Here is a 25,757-nt window from a genome sequence, read left to right on the forward strand (position 1 = left end):
AGTATCATAAACTGAGAATTAGAAATGAAGATATAACCCCAAGACTGCATTTAGAACTCAATATGGGTATTATGAATACCGTAATGCCTTTTGATTTGACTAACCTGCAGTATTTACAGATATGATAAACATCTGTAAACCAAATATTTATGAAGTTTCTTGTCACTTTTGTTGTTGTATTCATTGATGGTATCTTTGGTACATTCAATGACAAATATAGAACATGAAACAAATCTTAGAAAGGTTTTGACAGTGTTAACGGCAAACAGGCTATTCACTAAATTTTCAAAATGTAAATTTTGGATCCAACGAGTATCATTTCTAGGACACATGGTGTTGAGGGAGGGTATCACAATAGACCCAACAAAGGTAGAAATATTTCTTAAATGGTCTCACCCAACCACAGTTACAAAAGTATATAGGTCTTGGGATTGGTAGGTTATTGTTGATGTTTTTATTTATAAAGCTTGTGAAAAGAGCATCCAGAAACTTAGAGAAATTAGTTTCAGCTGCAAGGGACTGAAAATTTTGTGATATGAGGATGCTTCAAGAAAATGCATAGGTTGTATGGTGATGGCTCCTATAAGTTAATCATAGGCTTTTAATTGACAATTGACAATTGAGATCATGTTGGTGATGCAAGGAGGAATATTGGCTAAAAAATTTTTATGGATGACTTCATGTACGTAAGAGAGAATATAGACAAGGAGGAATATTGGCTAAATAATTTTTATGGATGACTTCAGGTATGTAAGAGAGAATATAGAGAAGGAAGTAAGTATATTTCAAAGCACTACCTAGGATATATATTGTTTCAGTTTACTAAATATAGCTTTAAAAGATTTAACACCTACGAAATATAATCTATCAACTATATCTCTACCAAATCTTTACGAAATATCTACCATATATATCTTTACTAGATCTTTACGAAATATCTGCCATATATATTACTATAAATGATCGAGCCTTGGTCATGTTTGAGAAAAAGTGTTTTAAAAAACATGAGTGAGGAAATGCGTTAAAAACTATTTTTGAGAAAGCAATGTTATAGGCTAAAAGCAAATAAGCAATGACCACAATTTTGATAGCAAATAACCTGAGTATAAATAATTGACAGATTAGTCACATCTCTTATAGTAAATTTTTGGACATTTTAGCCCTAGCGGGTGTAGACATGATTTTGGTGACCGGTCATACACCCACGTACTGACACAAGACCTATCTAACATGTAAGCAAGTAAAAGGGGTTGGGACGGGCATGCGACCATGGACATCACTTCCTCAAACATGATCAAGACATCCAACATGCAGTCACAGGCAACACGCCTTAGACGAGCATGACCGTGAGGTTAGGCGTGTAAACTAAAGGATCATTCTATCTAATCTACGTTATGCATATTCACAATCCATGTCTTGTTTTTCCTACCAAAAGAATGAAACCTATAGAAATAATTTACAGAAACCGATCGAAAAGCTATATTGGGTAAAGGTCTCCAATCAGCTGAAACTCGCAAATCGCCTCTATTTTTGCTTCCTTCTATACACTTATAGGCAACTAATCCTGCCTAGCCTAGTTTACATTCGAACCTTCTCTTTCGTTTTCACCATTTGAAACAAACGAATTGTCAACATTCGAAACCCTTTCTTTCGAACAGAGGAAGAAGAAAGATGATGTGTAGATAGTCAAGTGCCAAATGCTGTAAACAATTCGCGAATTGAAACTAAGAGAAACAAAAAGAGAGAGGGAAAGAGATGGGGTTTTGTGGTACCTGTGCCAAATCCAGTAAGTTTCAGTGGTTTCCAATTTCCAGCTTATGGCAGCCATAGCCAATGCAGTGAAACCTGCAGTCATAAAGCCCCATCGATATCTTCTGTACAGAGTCTTTAAAAGATTGTGCCCCCATGCTTTGATAGATTCCCATCTGCATGAACATACACAAGTTCCAAGTCAACATGAGTATAGCTCAATTAATATTGATTAGGACGTATGTTTTCCACCCGTTAGAATTTCAGTACTCCCTTCTGTTGTTAAATTCAGAAAAAAAAAACCCATCACAACGAACCATTTAGTTTCCAGAAGCAATACTCAGCAACCTCAGACGATCAAACTTAGCAAACCGACAAGACAAGACCAAAAAGGTTCTCCCAAATAGACCCTTAATTGATTATTATACTTACTAAAGAAAACAGATTATCATACAAAATACCAAAAATCCAAAATAAAAAAATCATCTCAAGTAGAAAAGGCTGTCACCTGTGAAGCACATTCAAAGAAATTCGCAGTGGCAAGGAGAACGATCTATACTTTGTCAATAACTCGATCAGCCATCCAATAAGAAGACCGAGTGCACCAATTGCTAGCACAATGGTGATATTGGAAGACCTGTAGAAGTTCAATATTTGGTCATCATAACTGATAGCTCTTTTGATCTACAGAAGGCAGGTCATGTTAAGCATTTTAGTTACCGCGTTGCATTGGTTATAGCCATGAGAGCAGTTAGGATTGCAACAACGGTATGAATCACCCTTTTATAGACTTCGTCGATTGTGGCTAGGTACACGAAAGTGCTAACAACAGCCATGAAAGAGAGCCAGAAGTCCATAAACTGAAAATTATCAGGTCATTAGTCCATGTAAAACAAGTACCCAATAACTGAACAAATACAAACAAACACCCATCATCAGATTGGTAGAGGTCTTCCGTGGTGTGGATTAGTTTCATACAACGGTTCGTAATCATAGTATAAAATGTTATGGTAAGCTTAAAATAGGCAAAGATGGGGAAAATCTTGTACCTGTAATACTTTGAATGACAATGGACACCAAGTGCCCACATCACAAGCATGATATAAACCACTTGAAATTCCACTTGAGGTAAACAGCACCCACTCTGCTAGAGCCTGCAGGAACAAGTTTATATGGCTTGGAGAAAAGAAAAACCTTTTTGAAATTCAGAGAAAAAAACAAGAACATCATCATTAGATTTACCTTTTGTCGAAGAGCCCAAAAAGCGGGGAAAATGGCAGCAGCATTTGACACGACGAGAGCAATTGATTGTTGCACGTGCCCTATGTCAATTCCAAGCTAGGATCAGAATTGATGTGGAACATAATTTATACATGAGTTGACACTTTTAGCTTAGAGTTCCATTATGAAAACTTTCTGAGAAACTTCAGAATTGATGACGAATTTGAAGTGACTTTTACCTCTATGATTTACGATCTCAACGCTGCAATCAAAGCCTCCGTGATTTCGATCACAGGAACAATAGCTGGAAGAAAAACAAAATCGGGACTCAGTTTGCCAAACTAGTGAATTGGATAGCTAAAAGATCAGAGCACAAAAGTATGCAGTGTGAGGATCAATAAAGCAAACCTATATGTTGCGGCTCCACTAGCATCAAAAGCATAATCACATCTTCCATGGGATGAACATCTGTTTGGACATCGTTCAAGCATGACCGACATAATAGTCTGATATTTGGCCAAACTTCTGTTGATCGGATGCCTTAATCCAAGAACCCAAGTTCCTTCACTAGCATATAAAATATGGAAATTGATATTTACATTACTTGAATTGTAGAGGGAAAGGAATGTTGAGCCACCACTGTTGCTGGTTTGGTTTTTATAACAGTAGTCCCAGTTATCAAGAGATGGTAATCCACCAAATCTAGCATAGACTTCATAATCCATTGTCTCAGTAGTTGATAATTGAAAGTTAATATTTCCTCCAGATGCGCCTCGAGGAACATCCAAAACAAAATAAGTCCAAGCATACTTTTGTTCTCCATGATTTGAAGAGTTGCTTAGAAGGGGTTCAACAGCAAATTTCGGTTCTTTGAAGTACTGTTCTGTGATCGGCATAAAATATGATTCAAAGGGGGATGAACCTCTTCGGACGATTGCCTGCAGTCAAGCTCATCAATCAGATAATGAATCCATAAAACTTCTTCAAGAATCAAGAAAAATTGAAAAACACTAAATGCAAATGAAGGATATATGGTCTTACCTGGAGGATGTATCTGTTCCATGCACAATTAGGTCCAGTCTTTCCATATGGGCATTGAAGCACATATGATTCCATGGAATAACAAATTCTCACATTGTTGGCCGAAACGCTTTCAAGTTCTTTCGAAACATTAATAGGAACTATTGAGATATACCATCGGCCGACTTTTGGAGAACGGATAATCAAAGGGCCTGTGTTTAAGTTACTGGAATAATCATGCAGGGCAACTGAAGGAATTGCACCAAGACGAGTGAAGCCCGTCAAACTAATTCCACCGACATAACTAGAGTTATCTGACTGTGTTAAGTTGGGCCTCACATTTGTAGCTGAAATGGTCAGCTCTTCCGCCACACCTTCCACATCCAAGTAGTATATTTTTGGTTCACCATCTCCAAGACAAGATGGTTTCAACGTACTCCTGCAGGCAACCAAACTTTCCCCTGTTTGGTTATATGACATAGCTTCTAAAATGTTTTCAGCAAGATTATGACCATCAAATAACGAGCATGAGAGCGGGTCAACTGTATGATTGCAATATTGCCCGAACATCGTGGAGGGTGAACACCCTTCCACTGTTACATTAGCCGTGAACGAATATGAAGACCCTCGGACTACCTGCATTGCAAGGAGACAAGTTTCTGTCTTTCATTTCCTTTGGTGCCATAAAAGAATGGTATTTTTCTCATCAGAAAAATATAAAATATACACTCAACTAATTAATAATCCAAAAATTTTGCAATTTGCGTGAGCGAAGGCATATACACATACCATCTTGGATTGCGTTCTTGACGACCCAATGCCATTGAAAAGGCCAAAATACCAGACTCCTGGAGGTATCTAAACAACTAAATAAACGATATCAGTATCACCAGCCAAACGCGAAACAAAGAGAAATGGCTCAAATCAGAGAGGTTTTAAAACCAAGGGAAGGTGAAGTCATTATAATAAAATTAGAATAGACATATTATTGGAGAAGCCAAAACAAAAGCAAGAAGGCATAATCTGATATTCGAATTATTTTCTGAACTTTTGGTTTCCAAAAGAGGAACTCTACACTTCTAATTGAAAAACAAAATGATTCTCGATATACCTGCTCATTTGTCAGCTTTAATTCGATATATTGCTGCATGGGATAGCATTGCTCCAGATTTTTATGACCTTGGATTCCTTCAATGGAAAGGATGGTTAAAGGAGCTAACCCTGTTGCAGGAGAGAACTTCCAAACGTCACTTAACATAAAATCATTTTAAACATTGTCCAGATAGCAGAGAAGTGAAATGTAACAGTCCAAGCCATTGCTAGTAGATATTGTCCGCTTCGGCCTGTTACATATCGCCGTCAGCTTCACAGTTTTAAAACGCATCTACTAGAGAGGTTTCCACACCCTTATAAGGAATGTTTAATTCCTCTCTCCAACTGATGTGAGATCTCAAATCCACCCCCTTGGAGGCCCAGCATCCGTGCTGGCACACCACCCGGTGTCTGGCTCTGATACCATTTGTAACAGCCCAAGCCTACCGCTAGCAAATATTGTCTGCTTCGGTTCATTACGTATCGCCGTCAGCCTCACTATTTTAAAATGCGTCTGCTAGGGAGAGGTTTCCACACCCTTATAAGGAATGCTTCGTTCCCCTCTCCAACCGATGTGGGATCTCACATGAAATGTATCTTTCCACTTTTAAATCAAAGATAGCGGGAAGTCAAATAGTAGAAGTAGTATGCTTCAAAAATGGGGATACAGCCCTCGTAGCCTCGAATGGTTAGCGTAACTTAGAGTGGTTAGCACCTATCTTTCAAGTCCTGTGTATGGTCTTTGAGGAAATTGTGTTTTAAGCCTCATCACATTACTTCCTTTTATTTTCAAGGAAAGAATAACAACCTTAAAAGATGTTACTGAAAATACATCCTAGAAATAAAATATTCCATGTCAAACACAAGGCTAAGAAGAATTCATTCAGACAGACTAGAACAACTAAGTGAAGCTTGTTTAAGTGTAGCTAACTCAAATTACCTGAATCTATTATGGAAGTATTCGAAGCATCAGGCAGCGGGGGACTGCCTTCTCTGAAGCAAATTATAGGCAAAGCACGCTTCGGTATCTTTCTTGCTTTTGTGATGTCCTGAAAGCAATTTGCACCGTAAGAAACAGGAAAACCGAGAGGTTACGGGATATTTCAATGGTAACAATTATTAACATTTTCAAGGCAAATGCATCGTAAAGTTTCCAATTGAAAACAATTACGGATATAACCGCAGCAGCAAGTTGAAATAGATCAAAGTCAGAAAATAAAATAAGCACAGGACAATTGAAGTCATAGAACAATCATCAAATACCGGACTTTAAGTAGTTCTACTTTCAAACTTCGTATGCGTACTTACGAGATCTACGTCTGAGTTCAATGAAATAGACACCGATGAGAACCATGGCGGCAACTCAACTGGAACAGGGAAAAAAACAAACAAAATTACAAACTTAAAGAACACTCAAAGAAGATATTGTATAGACTCACTTCAAACAACAAACCATATGCCTTAAACGACTTGATCTAAAAGTAAAACACATCAATTTGCAAACGAAAAAAAAAAGTGAAAAGAAGAAATGAAAACTTTCAACAAACAAAACCCTAATTTCTAGTCCAAAGAACTCAATGAAATATGGCTTGAACATCCTTCCCTGAGACCTTTGATCATTGTCTCCATTGTTAAACGGCAGAAACAGACCTGACTTTGTATCAGTACATCAACTCCATTGTTTAATGAACTCAAGTATTGTAACTCATCAATATACATTGTTGAGGATTCAAAGTTGAAGAATATCAAAAACGATTCGAAGTCGAAAGTCATATAATTCTCAGATCAAAATCAGCAACACAAAATTCAGGATTACATTAAACTCAACAGCGATCTATTCAAACAGAACACAATCATAAACTAAGAGCCAATCAGAATTCCACAATCATAAACGAAAATAAAATCCGAGGCAACTTCTTCACTAGCATATAGCAAGTAAACAAAGAACTACGAATTCAACAAATTGTTCAAGACACTGACACCATGAAGCAATCAATCACTCAAGAATGCATCAAAGGAAAAAATCCAGAATAGCTTTAAAAAAAAAATCGGAACACGCACCTCTAAAATACCGTAGCTGAAATGGCTGCAACCGGGTATGAGGGTACACAAGGCTAGAAACTGTGAAGGTATTGTGAGGAGCAAAATCGTCGAACGAATCACAGTGGGCAATGAAAATCGAGAACAGAACGAAAAGACATAGAATCAAACTGACAAGAGTGTGAAGAATCAAATCCGAAGCCATCTTGAAGTTGAAATACAGAAAATTACTCTTGGAACAATTCGGCTCCAGTAGGATCATTCGATTACGGGGAAGGGGGAGAAGCAGGATTCTAAAAGATGAAATGATAGAGATTTTGGGTCATTCGCATCGTGAAGCACTGATTTCTTCGATCTGGAGCCGTAATGGAAATTTTGTTAACACAAAGATTTAGAACCTTTACAAAAAAATTGGAGTTCCAAATCATTTGTTATTTGTTAGAACATTGTTGTAACTTCTACATTTGTTCATAATATTTTTTAAGTAATTTTAAATATCTATCACAGTTCTTTTCTTTTTTCTGTTTAAATATTCTTAATACTTTCTATTCAATATAATTAATAAAAATATCTTTAAATTTTATATTTTATCTAAAAATATATTTTAAAGGTTTAAAAGAATCTAAAAAATATTATCGTTAGTAAAAAAGTTAAATTTTATGTTTAAAGAATATTTATAAAATTTTAAAAGTAATATTAATATATTTTATTTTATAAAAAAAAAATCAAAAAATTTCTTACCGACAATATATGAATGCTACAAACTTTTTAATATTATTTTAGGAAGTTCATGAGTATTTTTGAAACATAGTGCTTGTATTCCTCAACTTTTAAAAAAAATTAAAAATATTTCAAATTTTAAAAAATTTAAAAGTATTAATAAAACCAATTCAAAATTTTAAAAATATTTATGTATGTATTTAAAAGATTTTTAAAATTTAAAAGTGTCTAATACATTATAAATTTTTAATTTTATAAGCAATAAAAAGTAAAATAAATAATAAAAAAAAATAAATAACAAAACAAAATAAGTTAGGTTGGGTTGATGTATGTTATGTGAATGATGTATGATGTCATGTTATGTATGTATGTGATGTCGTAATATGTCTTGATATGAACAAAATGAAAATCTATGTATGTGCTATGTTTTGTCACGTGAAACTTTGCTATAGATTATATGATGTTGCAAGATGAAAGACATGATGATTGTTATGTATGCATAACGCATCGATGAACTCTGACATGGATGAAAGGAAAGGGAAATGATTTTTAAGTTAAGCTATGATTTTTAAACCATTGGGACCTCATGGATTATGTACGTCACATGCATCGGGATACTTTCTCGTTATGTTATGTTAGTACGGAAGCGTACCTTCGATATTTATGTTCGTCATGATATCATGCATGTATTTTTCCTTCTGTCGTGGTCGGCGACGCATTTGTGCGTTGTGCTCAACGAAGCCAAAATCCAAGTGGTACGTATATGAGCCTATCTGGTGGGTCCATGTAAGCGTACGTGGGTTGTGTATGGAGAATTACAACACATCCAACCCTGCCCAGAACTAGAAAGAGCTCTCAAGGCCAGTCTACCGTTTTAATTTTGTGTCTTTCGAAAATCAAACCACCATCTTAGTTGCTGCTTCAGAAACCAAACCTCAACCTAACCGCCATCTCTTTCACTACTACGGTTGTCGCCACTAAGTATCATCGGATAACTGTTTGAAGAGAAAGATGATAAGTTTAAGCGAAGTTCATTATTTTATGTCAAGTTCAGCTCTGGCTATACCGGGGCGCTTACAGTGACTCCCGCATTTTTAATATACTAAAGTTAGAAGTCAACGTGCCAATCATTAAGTGGGACTACATCCATGAAAATTAAATTCTCAATTTTTTTTAGTTAATAACTTTCATTAAGTGCCAATCATTGGTTGGAGGAGTTGTCAACTAGTTAAGCCTGGAGAGTTTAACTAACTCTAAGACAGGGTATAATAGATTCCCAACAAGAGGATTCTAATTGCGCAAAAATTATAAATCAACTTACGTTAGGATTAGGTGATGGACAACAAACTTCTTTTTTCAAGGACGTTTATGTGTAATTTTAGGTGACAAGATAAGGAGCAATAATTGATAGAAACTTAAAACTTACCATTTTTCATGCATCTAGGCCGTATTGAGATGTACCAGTACCTGAGGCTAGCGTAGAATGAAAAAGAATATAACAGAGTTTGTAAGTAAATTTCAAGTTTACGATATATGAAGACACTGAAATAGAAAACGATGGGTTACACAATATTATTTGCAATCCTTTCGTTTCTATCGATTTTAGTCATGTTAGAGTGTGGTTGTCCATAGTTAAAACTAGAGGGTAAGTTAACAAGCCTACCTAGTGGGCCCAGGTGTATGTGCGCGGACCAGAGAAGTATTGTACGTCATACCCTATCCTATAATAAAAGTAGAGTCTGACTATAGTTATGAAATTAGGTTCCTAACCGTTATGATATATGTTGTATGTAAATGCATTTTCTAGAAGAATTTTTTTTTTCTTTTACTTTTTTTTTTTTTTTTTTTTTTTTTTTTTTTGTTCTTTAGAAGAAAATAAATATATTAGTAAATATTTTTATTTTTAAATCTGTAGTTCTTTTACCTATGAAGGGAAATTTTTTAAAGTTATTCTTAGATATTGTTTATTCTAATAGATGTAATAATAATAGAGGTAGTAATTAGAGTTTGGAAAATTTTTCTCATGTTTTTATTTTTATTTTTTTTAAATGATTGTTTTGACGAAATTTTTCTGTGCATAATTTCTATTTTACAATATAATTTTTATTAAAAAAAATGTAAATAAAAATTTAATATAATGTTCTCAAATAAAAATATAATATAATATAATGTTTTTTACCATACTTTCTAAAAAAAATAAAAAAAAATATTAAAGTATAATCTTACTTGAAAAAGGTTTTAAAGTAGTTTTAACTCAAATATTATAATTATAGTTTCAAAAGTTTAGAGGCAGTTTATAAATAATAATATGCCTAAAAAACTCTAAATTTCACTGTTACTTTGGACATATTAGCCAAAATAAAGTATTGCTGAAATAAAATGATATCTATTTTTAGAAAACCACAAAAATATAATTAATTATAAGATAAAAAAAATATTTTAAAACCTTATTTATGATAGAAAAGATATATATTTATTTTTATATGTAAAAAGGTGGAGATGGGGTGGGACGGACTCGAGAATTAGGCAAAGACAGAGAATACAAATCTCATATCCAACCTTGTTTATCTAAGGACGAGAACTCTCTTCTCACGTTCATTCTCCATTTAAATTCTCTTGCTTTATACGGGGTGGGTCCCTATAGGCCGAAGCCTTGTGAGTAAATGAATTTGATATATATATATAATTATTATTATGTGTGTATAAGGAAATAGGAACAATTTCCAAAACAATTTCAATTCCCCTAGTTCAGCCATTGAAAGTTTGTTGTGTTCACATTCAATAGCTGCTCTCAAATTTACCAAATAATTTTACTGAAATGTTTTAGGTTAATTTTTTTTAAGGAGAATGGATAAGAAAAAAAAAATCAATTTAATCGGTTGATCCATACGGTTGAATAAAACTTGACAAATCATATTTACTATTATTATGAAAAATAAAAAGAAAAAAAGAAAAAAGAAAAGGTGATTATGATGGTGAGACAGAGAAAGGATGAGAAAAAGCATACATCAATAATTAAAATATAAAAGAAATTCAATAACCTTAATTTTCAAAAACAATAAAAATATAAACTTAAAATGACTATGAAACAAGACCTAAAACTCTTTAAAATTCAATAACATATTAACCACGATTTAAAATTTTAGAGACCTACCAACTAAATTTAAAATTCCAGAAATTAAGAACTTAAGTAGGCACCAGTATAGAAATTGAGATACGAAACTTGTAAGTTAACTAATATTCATGAAAAGAAATACTAGATCTCCACGATTCACTACACATTTACATCATCAAGGTGGAATTGGCTGTCTATGTGGACCCAATAAGGTAATGTAGGCCCATTCTTTTATTAATATTCATATATGGAAAATTTATCACTTGCCACGTCATCTATTACCATAAGCCCCAAAAATTTTAAAAAATTAAAATAAAAAGCAACCCAAACTCCATAAATACAACATGTATATAATATATTATTATTATCAACAGAAAAAAAAAAAAGTCTAAAATTACCAAACTACCCATTTATTTGACTAAACACAATGTCTCGGTCTCCCTAAAACCCACCCTATGAAATCTCCTGCTGTCCACGTTCATGAGCTACGCTAAACTCACCCACCCCGCCACGCAATGCCACAAAACAGACAGCATCATCGTGGATTACGCAGAGAATAACAATATCAAAATTAAAAGTAATTAAAATAATAATAATAATAATAATAATAATACTAATAATATGTTACACAATAAAAATAAATAAAAATAAAAAAGAAAAAGAAAATCCTTCAACCCTAACAAACAATTGAGAAGCCCTCGATAAAAATTTCCCACCACCAAAACCAAATTCCAAATTCAAATTCCAATCGCAATTCCAATTCCATTTCCATTTCCATTTCATTCTTCCTTCACATCAGCGACTTCAACGACCGCGCTTTCACCGGCTTCCTCATTCGCTTCTTCCCGCCGTCGCCTTCCCCGTCCTCCTCCTCCTCATCGTCGTCGTCGTCCTCCTCTTCCACATAATCCAAATCCGCGCTGTTAATTTCCGACGGCGTCGTTGCATTGCTCCGAATTCCCATCGTATTTTCGCTCGACCCTCCCCCTCTCTCCCGTCTCTTCTTCCCCCATTGTGGCCCGAATCCAGAATAATAGTAAAACTCGTACGGATTCGATCCACCGACCACCGCCGCACTAACCGCCTTCTTCGAAACCCTTGCCGGCCGCGTTAGCCGCCAGGGCGTATCTCCGGTGGCGGATTTCTTCGTACGCGAGCAATTATTGGGAGTAGGATAATAATTATTCTCACTAGACCTAGGAAATGTACGGTGGCGGTGGTGGTCGGGACTAAACGAAGAATAATCCTCCTCTCTAATTTGTTTCTTACATTTCCAACTGCTATCGACTAAGTTCTCGAATCCGTCTCCATTTTCATCCAAATCTTCACGATTATCCCCATCCTTGTCTGCCATTACTTCACTCTCGTCCGTAATAATTATATTATTGTTCGAAAATTTCGCTGACCCCTCCATCGACGCGACGCTGTATTCGTATATATAAATAAATCTCAAACACGCAAACAGCGACGGACAGATAATAACAACACAGACTACCAGACCATTTCTCTTGGAAGAAAAATTTTCAGATTATCGTATGAGCATTTACTCATTCACTCAACAGCGACTATTTACGAATCACAGAAAAGGCACAAAGAATGCACAACAATAAAAAAAAAAACAGAAGAAATCACAGAAAAACTCACCTATCGACCGCTCCGATGGAATCGCCTAAGCTAGCATTTTCGACGAAGCTATCTTCAGCCTCCTCGAGCTGTAAGAACGAAACATGGAGAAATAGAGAAGAATGAGGAAAATTATTAGGGTTTTAGGATGAACCCTAAAGTGGAAGGGGAAAACGAATAACCCTAAAGAAAGAGGGAAACGGAAGGAGGAGGGAGAAGAAGAGAGAAAAGGAAATTAATAGCAGATCTATAAAGAAGAGAGTGAAAAAAAGAAGAAGAGAAGGAGATTGAAGATTTAGAAGATTAGAGAATAGAGAATAGAAATCTCTCCATCTCTGTATTAATTTTAACAAACCTGGTTCGTGGCGTGTTGGTGGAGAGGAATCACATCCCATGGCGACTGGTTCAACTGACAAACGTGCGTCTGAAGATGAACCTCAGGAACCGACTCCACAGCCAAAAACAACAGTGGCGATAACTTCGCGTTCTTCCGGATCCTCATGGCGGAAGAAAACCGAAAGAAACGCAGATTCCTTCCAAAATACCCAAAACCAAAACCAAAACCAAAACCGCCACAACAGATTATACAAATACACAATCCAGAGAGGAACTCGGCTTCGTCTTCCGCGCAGCTTTTCGCCTCTTCCGTCTGCAATTTTCTCAGTGATTTTCTCTCATTTTCTCGGGAGAGAAAATCTTCTCTCTCTCTCTCTCTATCGCGCTTGTTCTTTTTTTTTTTTTCTCTCTCGCAGATCTCACGCAGAACTCGATAGTCAGGGTTTAACTTTCTGTTGCTTTCTCTGCCCTTCATATGTATTGATCTGTTAATTTCCATTGGACAATTATACCCCTCCGTGTCCCCTTTAATTACAGGGGTAAATCCGTTTTTCTCCTTCTTTTTGGAGGAGAAAAGAAGAAAGCTGCCGCTATTACACGTCACCAAACTTGTCCAAACAAAACTGATTATTCAAACATTATTTATATAATTTATAATTTTTCTCAACTATAAGAGAGTATAATCCTCTGCGTCCGCTTCCACTGGAAACTGCCGTTATTATTCAATGAAAAGCACGTATTGTCTTCATGGCTATCGGGAATACAATACGAACGGTTCGCACTGGATAATTGCTCGGTGATAAATTGTGGGAGCGGATTGGTTTACAAAATATGTGTGTGTTTTTTGAACGATTGAATTCGCGAAACCTAACCATGAGAAAGTGGGGGAGCGTGCAATACACTTCTTTGAAACGCGCGTGGTATGAGGAATGGCGGACACAATTTGGTCCACATTCGAAAAGGTTCGAAGCAAGTAAAAACTAGGTCACCCATTATGTTAATTTGTATCTAAACCATACTTAAAAACTTTTAAAATCGTATAATAATTTGTTTTAAATTTGTTTTGTATGGGTAGAAATTTTTTTTTTAGACCCGCCAGAAGTTTTTGATTGGTTAGGTTAGTGATCCGAACAATTCGAATAGAGTTCTTAACCAAACACAAATTCTCTACTTTCGAGTTTTCGAATTATTTTTTTAATTAGTTTAAAAAAATCGTATTTATTTACTATACCATGGTTGACATTCATAATAATCTTTAAAAAGTATGGTAGGATAAAGTTTGGTTGAATTGTAACTTTATTTTCGAGTTGGTAGGATTGTCTTGAAAAAAAATACCCGTGAACAGGCTTGAATTTTCAATTTTTCAAAAATTCAATCCGACTTAAATATATATATAAAAAAATTAAACCCAACCCAACTTTTAGGGCTTGTGTTAATAGTCTAAATTGATCGAGTTTTTGGATCATAAATCTAATATCCATATCTATCAGAGAGAGGAAAGAGCGTTAGCGAGGACGTTGTGCCCCAAAGGAGATGGATCATGAGATTCCACACAGAGGAACGAGTGCTAGCGATGGAGCTAGACTCCAAAGAAAGTGGATTATGAGATTTCGCATAGAGAAACGAGCATCAACAAAGACGCTGAATCTCAAAAAAATAGATTGTGAGATCTCACATCCACTAGAAAGGAGAACATAAATGAGTGGATTGTGAGATTTCGCGCAGAGAAACGAGTATCAACAAAGACGCTGAATCTCAAAAAGGTAGATTGTGAGATCTCATATCCACTAAAGAGGAGAACGGAACATTTTTTATAAATGTATAAAAACGTCTCCTTGGACAATAGTCCAATTTGGAGGTGGTAAAATTCTCGTGTCTATAGAATAGAATCGGTAATTACATCTGTTCCCCAGAATAACGTGGATGAGTGGGTCCCACGAGGTAGAAACAAAAATGGACGGTGTTGGGTGGGATCTAATCATGAGGTGGAGGACACAGGATCGGATTAATATGAAGGGATCAGATTCATTCATTTCATCGTGTTTCGTAAGAGGTTGGGTGGGAGTGACGTGGCAAGCGCTTCAAGGTTGATTTAGGAATTTAGGATCACTCGAAAAATTAAAAATATATTTTATAGAAATTATATATTTTTTTATAAATGAAATTAATATTTATTATTATTCCGGTTTGTTCGTTGCCGTCTATGGAATTTAAAGTTGAGAAGGAAGCTAATAGGTGGTAGGTTTTATTTATAGGGGCTCCCTATTATAGACACGTTATCCATATAAACACTTTTTAAGATTCCATTTTTAATTTTTTTCCTACTTTAATAATATTAAATATAATTCTTAATTCCTAATTTCTTTAATTAATCTAATTTTTTTTTCCACAAATTATTATCTATATTTTTAACTTAAAAATAATTAATCTAATTTATTTTATGAAATTAAAAAAAAATAATGTCTCTTTTTGTAAAAGGCCCCGAAGACACAGATTCGTTGGATCAATAGCGAGGCAACGCCTGCAGATTGGACACGTAAGTCATGGCGCAAATTCCAAAAGGTTCTTACCAAACCTATCGCCTTTTTTCCTCTCTCGTTTTCAGTTGCCGCCGTTATAAATAATTCGATATCGCCAATCGAACAATCACTTTCCTCTTCTACCGTAATCGATGCTGGTTGCCTTTGTTCTCCGTCGGAGCCGCTGCTCTCACCGTCGATTTGTGATTCTAGGTATTGCGTTTACTGAGTATTTTCTGGTTTTGAATTTCGCGATATGTGATTTTACTGGAACGCATTATTTTTGTTGTTCCGAAGTTTAGTTGATTTGATCTAATAATGTTACGGCTGATTGATTGTTGTAGTCGATGGTAGTCGATGATCCGAGGGAGATGAACTTACCGATTGTTCTTCTTCGGATTTGATTCTGCTTGGAGGAACTATGGAGCGGGATTTGAACTGTGATTCTAGGTATTGCGTTTACGGAGTATTTCCTGATTTTGAATTTCGCGATCTGTGATTTACTGGAACACATCATTTTTGTTGATCTGAAGTTTAGTTGATTCGATCTAATAATGTTACGGCTGATTGATTGTGGTAGTCGATGGTAGTCGATGATCCGAGGGAGATGAACTTACCGATTGTTCTTCTTCGAATTTGATTCTGCTTGGAGGAATTATGGAGCGGGATTTGAACTGTGTCTACTTCCGAAAGAATCGCTTTCATCAGGTTCATTCTTCACTGATCTGATCTGATCTGTTTTAGTTGCAAATTTGCTAGTCGATTTGTTGATTCTCTTCTCCCTTCCGTTTACTAAAAGAAGAAAAAAAAGGGAAATGATCTGTTTCGGATTAATGGAAGATTCTCAAATTGCTGGTTTGTGAAAAGCTTGTTGCTGTTTCTAATGGAAAGACATTTTTGTTTCATTTTCTTTTCTTTGATCATCAAGTCATAAAATGCCCTTTTCCTTCTAAATTTAACTATTTGATTTTTTTTCTAAATTTTCTAAATTAACAATTTTTTAAAATTTTATTTTCTATTTTATTTAGATCCTCAAATTTGAAATGGGTTTTTAATTAAAACGTCAATTCTACTATTATTTAATAAAAATTATATTTAAAAATTAAAAATTCATCCCAAATTATTTTAATCAAAATTCAAAATTATCCATACATTTATTCCAATTTTTAAAAATGTAGAAGTTTATCTATATTTCTGCTTTTTTTTTTTTTTTTTTTTTTTTTTTTTTTTGTCCCTATCGAATTTTCTTTTTTTTTTTTTAAAAAAAAAAAAAATTGTCATCTTTTTCTACTGTTTTTTTGCTCTCCTTTTCTCACTCTTTTATCTATTTCAATGTAATTATAATTAAACTATACAGTCCAATATTAAAATAACTTTTTTACCATTATAATTATGATTAAATTATTTGGTTTAAAAACATATGTTATAAAATGGTTCTGAAATACATTATTTCGTATCGGTGAATTTTATGTACGTTTAAATTCAATAACAAATTATTATTGTTTTGTTTAGGATCATTTTAAAATATTTTATGTTTTTATTATAAATTTAATATAAATAAATATTATATTTTAAAATGAAATATTATAAGAGTAATGAGATTAGATTAGATATTATATATAGTTATAATATGAAATATATATTTTTAAAAATAAATTAAAAATGATTTGATGTAGGTCTAAGTATAAAGTGAAGATATTATCTTAATCTTAGGTTAGGACCCGAAAAGAATTAAGATTTTTGACCCACAAACATTTTTGTATCACTGAGATAAATTATACCCACTATATTTAATTCTTAAAATTTTATTCCGAAATTAAAAAAAAAAAAATAGTTCATTCACATTCCAATGGAATTAATGTACTGTTAATTTCTTTAAGAATTAAAACGCATAACAAAATAATATAATATACTAATATAAATTTTAATTAACATTCATAATAATAAATTATCAATTTTCTTTGTTTTATTCCTATTTTATAACATTTTTTTTATTTTAAAAAATAACAACTAATTAAAATAAATGGAAACAATATTTGAATATGTACTTTACACAATTGTATTTGAATAATTTGTTTATCAATTAACTCATTTTTAATTCATGTGTCAAAATATATTTAAGAATCATTATGTAAAAATTCATGCAAAAAAAAACATTATTAAAATTCAAAATATTAAATTTATAAGTAAACTATCTATTAATAAATCAATTTTGGAGGATTTTTTTCTTTTTTTTACTAAATTTTATGTTTCATTTTTATTTTAATATATATAATAATGTCTTTTCATATTAAAGTACATTGTGCTATTTTGGATTTTTTTTAAAGCTTGATAAAAAATGAAAATAATTTAATGGTAGGTTAATAGAAAAAAAAAAAAAAAAAAACATAATAACAATCCAAATTATTCGGAAATATTAATAATAGTTTTACTTTTAAAACTTTTCATCTCTCATTTTCACATTTAAAAAAAAACCCAAAACAAAAATGAAAGCTTTATCATTTTCTTGTTTTCAAAATTTTAAAGATTTATAAAATGAGTTAAGAGGATGATAATAAAATCTAAATTATTTAAGAAAGTATCTTTTTCTAATATAATATTTTTCAAATTAAAATAGAAAAATAATTGAAATAAATTAATTATATTTTCCATTCTAAAAATATACCAAACAAAAGAAAATAGGGAAAAAATTAGTAAAAAGACATAGGAATATTTTATATTGAATTTCATAAAAATTTTATCGATCAAGTTTTTAAGTGTTGCATTAAAACGAACTCCCTGGTTTGTCTCTCTCTTATTTTTAAATAAATAAGTCTCAACACCACAAATAACCCTACAATTAATCCTAACCCACAAAACACCAAATTCAAACTCCCTACCAAACTGTTTAAAAGGCCCCAATCTCCCCAATAACAAACCAACTCACCATGGCTTCTCTTCTTCTCTTCATCCTCCTAGTGGTCTTCACTCTCCCATCGGTCTCCCTTGCCGTCACGAAAGCTGAAGTTTCGTATCTCGTTGGTCGTCAACTTTTGGCTCTAAGAGAACACGATGAACTCCCAGATGACTATAAATATGATGCTGAAATTGATCCTCATGAAACTTTCCTAAATGAGAGGTTGAAGAAGGCTTTTGTTGCCCTCAAAGCTTGGAAAACCGCCATATATTCTGACCCATATAACTTCACTGAAAATTGGGTTGGCAATGACGTCTGTCTTTATAGGGGCGTTTTTTGTACTACGGCGCTTGATGACTCCACCGTTGAGGTTGTGGCTGGCATTGATTTGAACCATGCTGACATTGCAGGCTACTTGCCCCCCGAGCTTGGACTCTTGACAGATTTGGCATTGTTCCATATCAACTCTAATAGGTTTTGTGGGATAATTCCTCGTAGCTTTTCTAAGCTCACTCTCATGTTTGAGTTCGATGTCAGTAACAACCGATTCGTTGGCCATTTTCCAGAGGTTGTCTTTCATTGGCGTATCGCTAAGTTCCTCGATCTTAGGTTCAACGACTTTGAAGGAGAAGTCCCACCAGCACTCTTCACTATGACCTTCGACGCCATATTCTTAAACAACAATAGATTTAGTTCCTTAATCCCGGATACCATTGGAAACTCCACTGTCTCCCTTGTGTCCTTTGCGTACAACTACTTCCATGGCTGCATTCCTAGTTCGGTCGGCCAAATGACCAGCCTCAACCAGGTTCTCTTTATCGGCAACAAACTCCATGGCTGTCTTCCTGTCGAGATCGGAAAGCTTGTCAATCTAACGGTTCTTGATATCAGTAATAATAGCTTTCCTGGCTGGTTGCCCGCATTGTCGGGGCTCAAGAATTTGCAGTATCTGGACGTTAGTTACAATGAATTTAGAGGCTCTGTTTCTGGGGAGATATGCAAATTGCCCCATTTGAATAACTTTAATTTCTCCTTTAATTATTTTGATCAGCAAGATGCAAAGTGTGTGGCACCTAAAGATTCAAAAAAGGTTTTTGATGATGTTCATAATTGCTTACTTAATCGCCCGGAGCAAAAAGATGCTGAGACTTGTAGCTCTTTTATGATGAAATCGGTGGAGTGTAGAAATTGTGGTGAAGATCCTACTACAAGGTCTCCAGAATCTCAGCATCCAGTTCCATCCTCACCTCCTCATCATCACGCGGGTGCCCCCCCTGTTCCCCAAGTTGAGACTCACGCGGGTGCACCCCCTACTCCCCAAGTTGAGACTCACGCGGGCGGACCCCCTGCCCCCCAAGTTGAGGCTCCATCGGGCGGACCCCCTGCCCCCCAAGTTGAGGCTCCATCGGGCGGACCCCCTGCCCCCCAAGTTGAGGCTCCATCGGGCGGACCCTCTGCCCCCCAAGTTGAGGCTCCATCGGGCGGACCCTCTGCCCCCCAAGTTGAGGCTCCATCGGGCGGACCCCCACCCCCTGCCTCCCAAGTTGAGGCCCCATCGGGCGGACCCCCTGCCTCCCAAGTTGAGGCCCCATCGGGCGGACCCCCTGCCTCCCAAGTTGAGGCCCCATCGGGCGGACCCCCTGCCTCCCAAGTTGAGGCCCCATCGGGCGGACCCCCTGCCTCCCAAGTTGAGGCCCCATCGGGCGGACCCCCTGCCTCCCAAGTTGAGGCCCCATCGGGCGGACCCCCTGCCTCCCAAGTTGAGGCCCCATCGGGCGGACCCCATATTTCCGAACCCCCTGCTTCCCAAGTTGAGGCTCCATCGGGCGCACCTTCTGAACCCCCTGTCTCTCAGGTTGCGGCTCCATCGGGCTCACCCCCTGCCTCCCAAGTTGAGGCTCCATCGGGCGCATCCCATATTTCTGAACCGCCTGTCTCCCAAGTTGAGGCTCCATCGGGCGCACCCCATATTTCCGCACCCCCAGCGTCCCAAGTTGAGGCTCCATCGGGCGGACCCCCAGCGTCCCAAGTTGAGGCTCCATCGGGCGCACCCCATATTTCTGCACCCCCAGCGTCCCAAGTTGAGGCTCCATCGGGCGGACCCCCAACGTCCCAAGTTGAGGCTCCATCGGGTGCACCCCATATTTCAGAACCCCCTGTCTCCCAAGTTGAGGCTCCATCGGGCGCACCCCCTACCAAACAAGTTGAGGCTCCATCGGGCGCACCCCCTACCAAACAAGTTGAGGCTCCGTCGGGCGCACCCCCTACCAAACAAGTTGAGGCTCCGTCGGGCGCACCCCCTACCAAACAAGTTGAGGCTCCGTCGGGCGCACCCCCTACCAAACAAGTTGAGGCTCCGTCGGGCGCACCCCCTACCAAACAAGTTGAGGCCCCATCGGGCGCACCCCATATTTCTGAACCCCCTGTCTCTCAGGTTGCGGCTCCATCGGGCGCACCCCCAGCCTCCCAAGTTGAGGCTCCATCGGGCGCACCCCCAGCCTCCCAAGTTGAGGCTCCATCGGGCGGACCCCCAGCCTCCCAAGTTGAGGCTCCATCGGGCGCACCCCCAGCCTCCCAAGTTGAGGCTCCATCGGGTGCACCCCATATTTCCGAACCCCCTGTCTCCCAAGTTGAGGCTCCATCGGGTGCACCCCATATTTCCGCACCCCCAGTGTCCCAAGTTGAGGCTCCATCGGGCGCACCCCATATTTCTGAACCCCCTGTCTCCCAAGTTGAGGCTCCGTCGGGCACACCCCCTGTCTCTCAAGTTGAGGCTCCGTCGGGCGCACCCCCTGCCTCTCAAGTTGAGGCTCCGTCGGGCGCACCCCCTGCCAAACAAGTTGAGGCTCCGTCGGGCGCACCCCCTGCCAAACAAGTTGAGGCTCCGTCGGGCGCACCCCATATTTCTGAACCCCCTGTCTCCCAGGTTGAGGCTCCATCGGGCGGACCCCCAGCGTCACAGGTTGAGGCTCCATCGGGCGGACCCCCAGCGTCACAGGTTGAGGCTCCATCGGGCGGACCCCCAGCGTCACAGGTTGAGGCTCCGTCGGGCGGACCCCCAGCGTCACAGGTTGAGGCTCCGTCGGGCGGACCCCCAGCGTCACAGGTTGAGGCTCCGTCGGGCGGACCCCCAGCGTCACAGGTTGAGGCTCCGTCGGGCGGACCCCCAGCGTCACAGGTTGAGGCTCCGTCGGGCGGACCCCCAGCGTCACAGGTTGAGGCTCCGTCGGGCGGACCCCCAGCGTCACAGGTTGAGGCTCCGTCGGGCGGACCCCCAGCGTCACAGGTTGAGGCTCCGTCGGGCGGACCCCCAGCGTCACAGGTTGAGGCTCCGTCGGGCGGACCCCCAGCGTCACAGGTTGAGGCTCCATCGAGCGGACCCCCAGCGTCCCAGGTTGAGGCTCCATCGGGCGGACCCCCAGCGTCCCAGGTTGAGGCTCCCTCGGGCGGACCCCCAGCGTCCCAGGTTGAGGCTCCATCGGGCGGACCCCCAGCGTCACAGGTTGAGGCTCCATCGGGCGGACCCCCAGCGTCCCAGGTTGAGGCTCCATCGGGCGGACCCCCAGCGTCCCAGGTTGAGGCTCCATCGGGCGGACCCCCAGCGTCCCAGGTTGAGGCTCCATCGGGCGGACCCCCAGCGTCCGAGGTTGAGGCTCCATCGGGCGGACCCCCAGCGTCCGAGGTTGAGGCTCCATCGGGCGGACCCCCAGCGTCCGAGGTTGAGGCTCCATCGGGCGGGCCCCCAGCGTCCCAGGTTGAGGCTCCATCGGGCGGACCCCCAGCGTCCCAGGTTGAGGCTCCATCGGGCGGACCCCCAGCGTCCCAGGTTGAGGCTCCATCGGGCGGACCCCCAGCGTCCCAGGTTGAGGCTCCATCGGGCGGACCCCCAGCGTCCCAGGTTGAGGCTCCATCGGGCGGACCCCCAGCGTCCCAGGTTGAGGCTCCATCGGGCGGACCCCCAGCGTCCCAGGTTGAGGCTCCATCGGGCGGACCCCCAGCGTCCCAGGTTGAGGCTCCATCGGGCGGACCCCCAGCGTCCCAGGTTGAGGCTCCATCGGGCGGACCCCCAGCGTCCCAGGTTGAGGCTCCATCGGGCGGACCCCCAGCGTCCCAGGTTGAGGCTCCATCGGGCGGACCCCCAGCGTCCCAGGTTGAGGCTCCATCGGGCGGACCCCCAGCGTCCCAGGTTGAGGCTCCATCGGGCGGACCCCCAGCGTCCCAGGTTGAAGCTCCATCGGGCGGACCCCCAGCGTCCCAGGTTGAGGCTCCATCGGGCGGACCCCCAGCGTCCCAGGTTGAGGCTCCATCGGGCGGACCCCCAGCGTCCCAGGTTGAGGCTCCATCGGGCGGACCCCCAGCGTCCCAGGTTGAGGCTCCATCGGGCGGACCCCCAGCGTCCCAGGTTGAGGCTCCATCGGGCGGACCCCCAGCGTCCCAGGTTGAGGCTCCATCGGGCGGACCCCCAGCGTCCCAAGTTGAGGCTCCATCGGGCGGACCGCCAGCATCACAAGTTGAGGCTCCATCGGGCGGACCGCCAGCATCACAGGCTCCATCGGGCGGACCGCCAGCATCACAAGTTGAGACTCCATCGAGCGGACCGCCAGCATCACAAGTTGAGACTCCATCGAGCGGACCGCCAGCATCACAAGTTGAGACTCCATCGAGCGGACCGCCAGCATCACAAGTTGAGACTCCATCGAGCGGACCGCCAGCATCACAAGCTCCACCCGTCTACTCTCCCCCACCTCCGACCGCGTCTCCTCCTCCACCCGTCTACTCTCCCCCACCTCCGACCGCGTCTCCTCCTCCACCCGTCTACTCTCCCCCACCTCCGACCGCGTCTCCTCCTCCACCCGTCTACTCTCCCCCACCTCCGACCGCGTCTCCTCCTCCACCCGTCTACTCTCCCCCACCTCCGACCGCGTCTCCTCCTCCACCCGTCCACTCTCCCCCACCTCCGACCGCGTCTCCTCCTCCACCCGTCCACTCTCCCCCACCTCCGACCGCGTCTCCTCCTCCACCCGTCCACTCTCCCCCACCTCCGACCGCGTCTCCTCCTCCACCCGTCCCCTCTCCCCCACCTCCGACCGCGTCTCCTCCTCCACCCGTCCCCTCTCCCCCACCTCCGACCGCGTCTCCTCCTCCACCCGTCCCCTCTCCCCCACCTCCGACCGCGTCTCCTCCGCCACCCGTCCCCTCTCCCCCACCTCCGACCGCGTCTCCTCCGCCACCCGTCCCCTCTCCCCCACCTCCGACCGCGTCTCCTCCGCCACCCGTCCCCTCTCCCCCACCTCCGACCGCGTCTCCTCCGCCACCCGTCCCCTCTCCCCCACCTCCGACCGCGTCTCCTCCGCCACCCGTCCCCTCTCCCCCACCTCCGACCGCGTCTCCTCCGCCACCCGTCCCCTCTCCCCCACCTCCGACCGCGTCTCCTCCGCCACCCGTCCCCTCTCCCCCACCTCCGACCGCGTCTCCTCCGCCACCCGTCCCCTCTCCCCCACCTCCGACCGCGTCTCCTCCGCCACCCGTCCCCTCTCCACCACCTCCGACCGCGTCTCCTCCTCCTCCTGGCGCTTCTCCACCACCGGCGTCCGATGATCTCATCCTACCGCCAAACATTGGTTTCCAATATGCATCTCCACCACCACCACAGTTTCCCGGATATTGAGTAGTCTCGTCTTTATTCATATTATTTCTTGATATTTTTTCAATAATGTAGCTTCTTTTTACTAAGAGCGAAGTTTTGCCCAATTTTGCCCACTTAGTTGAATGCAACTTGAATTAACCGTGAAATAATTGTTCAATCATTTCAACCCAAACGAATACTAATCATCAATATACAACAATTATATTACCTCATATTTATTTATTATATGGTGAGATTTTTGGGAAGAAACATAACCATAGGCCTTACTTTTCGCAAATTACATGATTTGAGTGTTGTAAACACAAGTCACAACACCGTGATATGGATAAACTCAAGATGAAGGCTAACAACAACATTGCTGGTGAGCATGGTTGTGGGCTGGTGGGCGCACTTGTTGGGCATGACGGCGTGCACGTGGGTGTGCAAGGATTTGGTGGGTTGGGCACTGCATGATATTCGCTTGGGCGCGCTTTTGAGACTGTGCATGAGGTTGGTGGGTTGAATGTTAGATCGTCTTGGTTTGAACATACATTAATGGATGTGTGCGGGGTAGATGTTGTACATGGGCAGGTTAGTGAAGAACATGGGCAGTGAAGCTATGCATTGTTGGGCCTGAAATGTCTACTCGCGGCATGTTGAAACATGTGCACAATTGTAGGTTGGTGGGCACACATGACCTATTGACGTTCACAGGCCCTTGATGCATGCATGGGCTTTCGACCTGATCATATGTATGGCGAGGGCTCATGATTTGGTGTTGACCCGTGCAAGCTCAACGCTATCAACATAGTATGAGAAATAGTAAGCAAGCTCAACGCTATCAGCATAGTATGAGAAATGGTAAAAATAGTGGTATTGACTGATGCAGCTGTAAGGGGTTAAAAGGTCACTAGCTCCATAGGGTCTCATCCAACAATTGTATGAGCATATAATATTATATTTTAGGAAAAGAATTTAGGTAATTCAGGAATCACTAGCTCAATAGGGTCTCATCCAACAATTGTATGAGCCGTATAATATTATATTTTAGGAAAAGAATTTAGTTAATTCAGGAATGAATCGTCCCCACCTGTTCTTGATTGGTCTTAATAAAAGTGTTGTTTCCACAAAAGAGTTGTGCTCAATAATCTATGGTATCACAAAACAAAGATTGAATAACCAAAATGAAGTACCCAAGCGCGGGATGAGCCTTTCTTTAGGGATTCCACCTTTAGGGATTCCACTTTCAGGTGCGGGACTTCCTCTTGATGCAAGGTTTTGCCAAGAATCTGCTTTTACTGTTCACGACTCCGATCTTCTTTAATGGAGAAAGGCGTTGACACATGACTGCATTTCAATGCTTTAACTCACAAAAGAGTTGTGTTCAATAATCTGCGGTATCAGCACGATTGGTATAGGTTCTCTCTAATCTCTTTTTGTGGTTGTAGTTTTGTATGATTGAGAAACAAATTATTGAGAAGCTTGTCTAATCTCTTAGAATTCGTTGTCGTTTTGTCTGATCCTCCACTTGAGAAACAAATTATTAAGATTATCGGCGAGTGAGCTTTTTAGTGTCATGAGTAGTTCATAACTTTGCAAGTTCTGTTTTGAAAACTATAACATGTGATCAAGAAGTGAAATTACGCCTCCAGAGGAGGATGCTAATGGTATGCTAATGGTGTCTTGCACAAATGAATGGTATGCTAATGGTGCCTTGCACAAATGTTTGCCTTAAAGACAACAGTCTGAGAAGATATGTTGGAATATATTCAAGATGACAAGACAGCGAAAGAAGCATTA

At 40.4% G+C, this 25,757-nt stretch overlaps 3 protein-coding genes and 1 long non-coding RNA gene across 5 annotated transcripts; 2 read left to right on the top strand and 2 right to left on the bottom strand.

Annotated features, from left to right (window-relative positions):
• Positions 1–1,056: 1,056 nt before the first annotated feature.
• On the bottom strand, positions 1,057–7,567 carry LOC111778156 (uncharacterized). Of its 2 annotated transcripts, XM_023657829.2 has the most exons (14): positions 7,144–7,567; positions 6,391–6,449; positions 6,023–6,131; positions 5,102–5,211; positions 4,780–4,848; positions 4,012–4,626; positions 3,379–3,908; positions 3,210–3,274; positions 2,992–3,071; positions 2,799–2,903; positions 2,470–2,609; positions 2,258–2,386; positions 1,773–1,925; positions 1,057–1,700 (listed from the first exon to the last, which is right to left on the bottom strand). In XM_023657829.2, the coding sequence occupies exons 1-14, from the start codon at positions 7,382–7,384 to the stop codon at positions 1,574–1,576; spliced, it is 2,532 nt and encodes an 843-aa protein (XP_023513597.2). In that variant the 5' UTR covers positions 7,385–7,567; the 3' UTR covers positions 1,057–1,573. The 2 variants fall into 2 exon arrangements, with proteins under 2 accessions (XP_023513597.2, XP_023513598.2); XM_023657830.2 differs by lacking the exons at positions 6,391–6,449; positions 7,144–7,567 and having other exon boundaries at positions 4,012–4,649; positions 4,780–4,856; positions 6,023–6,045.
• Positions 7,568–11,514: 3,947 nt separating this feature from the next.
• On the bottom strand, positions 11,515–13,345 carry LOC111779019 (uncharacterized). Its single transcript, XM_023659048.2, has 3 exons — positions 12,936–13,345; positions 12,602–12,669; positions 11,515–12,381 (listed from the first exon to the last, which is right to left on the bottom strand). Exons 1-3 carry the CDS (start codon positions 13,080–13,082, stop codon positions 11,748–11,750), a joined length of 849 nt encoding a protein of 282 aa, XP_023514816.2. The 5' UTR covers positions 13,083–13,345; the 3' UTR covers positions 11,515–11,747.
• A 2,093-nt stretch (positions 13,346–15,438) lies between these two features.
• LOC147787481 (uncharacterized) lies at positions 15,439–16,340 on the top strand. Its single transcript, XR_015413512.1, has 3 exons — positions 15,439–15,648; positions 15,780–15,885; positions 16,016–16,340. It is a non-coding gene; the product is annotated as an uncharacterized LOC147787481 (long non-coding RNA).
• Positions 16,341–18,080: 1,740 nt separating this feature from the next.
• Positions 18,081–24,192, top strand: LOC111778746 (uncharacterized). Its single transcript, XM_023658718.2, has one exon. It carries the CDS (start codon positions 18,363–18,365, stop codon positions 23,997–23,999), a length of 5,637 nt encoding a protein of 1,878 aa, XP_023514486.2. The 5' UTR covers positions 18,081–18,362; the 3' UTR covers positions 24,000–24,192.
• The last annotated feature ends 1,565 nt before the right edge of the window (positions 24,193–25,757 follow it).

This window comes from Cucurbita pepo, chromosome 17, assembly GCF_057944985.1.
Source record: "Cucurbita pepo subsp. pepo isolate OVF chromosome 17, ASM5794498v1, whole genome shotgun sequence".
Lineage (NCBI taxonomy): Eukaryota > Viridiplantae > Streptophyta > Magnoliopsida > Cucurbitales > Cucurbitaceae > Cucurbita > Cucurbita pepo.